The sequence below is a fragment of the Volvox carteri genome (assembly GCF_000143455.1).
Source record: "Volvox carteri f. nagariensis unplaced genomic scaffold VOLCAscaffold_29, whole genome shotgun sequence".
Taxonomy (NCBI): domain Eukaryota; kingdom Viridiplantae; phylum Chlorophyta; class Chlorophyceae; order Chlamydomonadales; family Volvocaceae; genus Volvox; species Volvox carteri.
Window position 1 is genome coordinate 426,066 of NW_003307572.1, and position 4,222 is coordinate 430,287.

A 4,222-nucleotide genomic window follows, 5' to 3' on the forward strand; every position below is an offset into this window, starting at 1 on the left:
GGGTTTACCATTGTCCGGAAAAACAACAGTTTTGCAGGCTGTGAGGTCCTGTGGATACGTGTCAACCTTCTGTCAGGAAACAGCCTCCTGGTGGGGGCCTGTTACCTTGCACCTGAAACTTCCAGAGTGTACCCAGCCGGAGGTGCAACTAACGCACAGCGGGCAGCAGCAGCAGAAGCTGCTTTCGCGGGAGTCCAACAAGATATTTCTGAGCTCCGGCAGCCGGGGGAGGATGTGATGCTTGCAGGTGATCTAAATGCCCGTATATCTAGTGCACAGCATACAAAGCACCGGTCCTCGCCTGCTGACCTGCCCGGGTATGTTAGTGATGTTCCAGATTTAGACCAACTGACAGCACTGCAGGAGTTCATGGGCTTGCCGGGGGACGCGGACCCTCAGGGCTACACAGACGTGCCCGGACGTAGGAGTGAAGACCTCGTCTGCAATTTCGCTGGGCAACAGTTGGGCGCCCTGTGCCAATCACAAGGGCTGCTGGTATTAAATGGCCATGTTTCTGGGGATTTAGAGGGTCGTCTGACCTTCCCCAAGGGTGAAGCAGGTGGGAGCATGATTGATCTTTTCGTAGGTTCGGCCGGTGTTCTCCGTCATGCCTATTGGATGCGAGTGGGCGAGCTGCTCACGCCAGATGGTTGGTTCCCGACTGACCACCGTCCAGTGACGCTAGTGCTTGGCCTAGCTGTAGGAGGAACTGGGACGAGTGCCAAAGGGTGCTGCCAAAAGAAGCGAGCAGTGTTTGAGATTTCCCGTTATCGTGACTATGCTGCTCTGTTCACTGATGGATCCCAGGTCATGCAGGCACTAAATGGGGTGATCACGGACCTATCGAATGGGGTCTGCAACAGCACGGAGTCAGTGGAGCGCATTAGTACCCTCCTGCGGAAGGTGCTGATTCGAGTATTTGCGGGTCGCAGGCCTGAGGGTATGCAAGCGGGGGGTGGTGCATTATGGTGGAACGAGGAATGCCAAAGCGTCCGGCAACACATGCTTGCCTGCAGGGTGCGGCTTGGCCCTGGCAGGGTCCAGAATAAGTCAGGCCCCTTGTGGGAAGCGTTCTGCAAGGCACGTAACGCAATGAACCGTGCCAAACGTCGTGCCCGAGCAGCATATGATGCAGAGAGAATGCGTGAGTTCGTGGTTAGGTGCAGGCACGATCAGCGCGCACTATGGCGGGCCTTGGGAGGGCAACTCAAGGAGCGTTGCGCGATTGACGACTTGCATGTATTTCGGGATCATTTTGCCACCTTGTTAAATGCAGGAGTTGGGGAGACGGGTGTTGAAGGTGCACATCGACTCCTTAACTATATCTCCTTTTTTGGGGCCCCTTTGGGAGAGGGTGCTTGGCAAGCATGTCGGACTGTCATGGACAGGAGAGCACGGGCAGGAGCATCCTAGACGAGCCTTTCACCTTGGAGGAGGTAGCACGGGCTGTCGGTAGGTTACCAAACGGTAAGGCTCACGGGCTTGAGGCCATACCATCGGAATGTTACCGTTATGCACGCCTCCCACGGGTGGATGAGCAGGGCAGGCAGGGAACGGAGGTGAACTGTATCGTCCCAGTGCTGCACGTTTTGTTAGAGCACATCAGGGCAACTGGTGATTTTCACAGCAGTTTACCAAAACGGTGGTATCCCCTATTTTGAAGAAGGGTGACCCGTTGGTGGCAGGAAATTATCGGGGCATTGCAGTTGGAGGAGCACTTGCGAAATGCTATGCGTCAGTGATCCTTAACCGCCTGGTATGTGCTGGGGAAATACTGGACCTGCGGCACCCATGCCAAGCGGGTTTCAGGCGGGGTTTTGGCACTGCTCACCACCTCTTTGTCAAGCAACACCTGGTCAGGCGGCATCGGATCGCGGGACAACCGCCGTTGATAATAGTACAGATTGACTTTGAGAAGGCCTTTGATAGGGTGCCTCGCGAGCACATGTGGCTTCGGTTGCAGGAGAGGGGGATTAGCGGCCCCATGCTAGGTGCTCTGAGAAAAGCGTATGAGAAGGTGTCCATGGTGATGAAGGTAAATGAGAAAGTGGGGGGAGAGTTTGAGTCTCAGCAAGGAGTGAAGCAAGGGTGTCCTTTATCTACGGAGTTGTTTGGACTCTTCATCGAGACACTAGCCGATCTGATTGATACCCATGACCTTGTAGAAGCTGGTGCACGTAAGTATGACGCACCCCTTGTGGACAGCAAGCGTGTCTCCATACTGTTGTATGCAGACGATGTTAGTCTGCTAGCGACGTCAGTAGAGCGAATGTCTGAGTTGCTACATCTTGTGGACTTGTTTTGTGAAGCTTTTGGGATGCGACCAATTGTCTCAAAGTGTGAAAGGCTTGTTTTTGCATGTGACGGCACCCAGCAGTCGGAACTTAGCGGGAGATGTCAACAGTTACGGCTATCAGGCCAGGTAGTACCTGCCAAAGATAGCGCTCGCTATCTGGGCTTGGTATATGGGCCAGAACGGCCTTTTAGTGCGTGCCGTCAGCAGTTGTGTGATACAGGTCGGTCCGCTATGTTTTCCTTAAGCGCAAAGCTGGACAAAATGAAGCTGTTTGCCCCCGATGTGCGAATGCGGTGTTTTGCAACCCAAGTCCGAGCAATTCTGTTGTATGGCTGCCAGGCGTGGGGCCCTTTTGCGCTGGCAGAGGTCGTGGACAGGGCAGGAAGGCGGCGGGATAAAGCCAACCTTGCGGAGGGCATGTTCGAAGCCCGTTTGAAGGATAGTGCAGTCCAGCTGCAGATTTTATTCATGAGGCAGGTAGTGGGGACGGCACGGCCATCCCACAGGCTGTTGTACGCGGAGCTGGCTGAACTCCCCTTACAATATTACATGGTGAAGCAGATTCTCCGTTTCTGGAACTGCCTTCAAAAGCAAGTGGGATCCACTGCTCATGCAGTTTTACGGCAGGAGATAACCGATGCCCTGACCAACCCGGAATGGGAGGGTTGGGGAATCTCAATGTTAGTCATGGGGGTAAAGGAGCGTGTTGACTGGTTGTTGAGTAGACCTCTACCAGAAGGAGCGATAATAACGGCACTAAGAGAGCGTTTGATGAGTGGCTGGGACCATACGCATCTGACTGTCTTGCCAGAGGAGTACCCATCAGATTGGAAGCAACCGGGAGTGCAAATGGCGAAGTATAAGCACTGGATGGGGCTGCCCTTTTCGGGAGCCGCAGCCGTCATGTGGCCAACACATGCTAAGGTTTTCATTCCTCGTTTATTTAGCAAATCGTAAGCTAATGTAGTTTCGTTTATGTTGCTGGGCTTTGGAGGCAAACAGAGCACGAAGGGGCAAGTACCATGTCCCCAGGGGGCAGCGGTTTTGCCACTGTTGTGGAACTAATAGCCGAATTGAGGATGAAAAACACGTGTTATTGGAATGCCCAGCCTATTATGATATTCGTGCTGAAGAGGGACTCGATCATCAACAGAGTATGTTGGAGGCCATGCAATGTGAACCCGCACGTCTGGCGAGGATGTTGGAACGTATGTGGGCTCACCGAAACTCAATTACCCCCTTTGGACGCTAGTCTGGGCTGATGTGCGGTGTTTTTCCTTTTCTCCGTGGCCTTTAGGCGTTGTAGTATTGCCCTTGGGCCTTCGGCTCGTATGGGTAGTCTTACAGGTATGGGGTCACGCACCCCCAACCATGTAACACACACACACAGACAGCAATGCCTTATAAAGGCTTGGAAAGCTTATCCTGATGGACGAGCTGGCAGTACTCTAGAACCTGCCAGCCGTTGCTCACAGAAGTCTGATGGGCAGTCATATACAGGCCACAGCTGTTACTCACAATAACCTGACAAGTTACCTAAACAGTCCACGGTCCAGGCCAACTGCTCAACACTCAGCAGACACAAGCACAGCTTGCCAGCCTTCAGCCTGATGGCTATGCGGTCTGGAGCTGCTGCACAAACATATACAGGGAAAACAGTGTCGTACAGCACCATACGCACTGCCTACGGTGCCCCTTCGGGCATTGACCTGCCCATTCGGGCGCCTGCTCACACACCCTCAGCACCCCCTCCTCTGGCGATCTAAGTGACGCCCAGCGCTGTGCGGCAGCGCACGAACTTGACCTCGCCCAGTGCCTTGGTTAGGATGTCAGCCACCATGTCGTCGGTGGTGCAATAGCTGAGCTTCACCTCACCACGCACGACCCTCTCGCGCACGATGTGATGGTGCACGTCGATGTGCTGGA

General features: G+C 54.1%; 1 protein-coding gene across 1 annotated transcript in view; it reads left to right on the forward strand.

Moving 5' to 3' along the window:
- The window catches only part of VOLCADRAFT_93002 (uncharacterized protein), a gene marked incomplete at both ends in the record, with an annotated part of 2,271 nt that extends 1,384 nt beyond the window's left edge, over positions 1-887 (forward strand). The window contains 2 exons of the mRNA XM_002952297.1: positions 338-559; positions 808-887. Of these exons, the coding sequence (XP_002952343.1) occupies positions 338-559; positions 808-887 (302 nt within the window). The remainder of the gene's footprint in view (positions 1-337; positions 560-807) is intronic.
- Between the last annotated feature and the right edge of the window lie 3,335 nt (positions 888-4,222).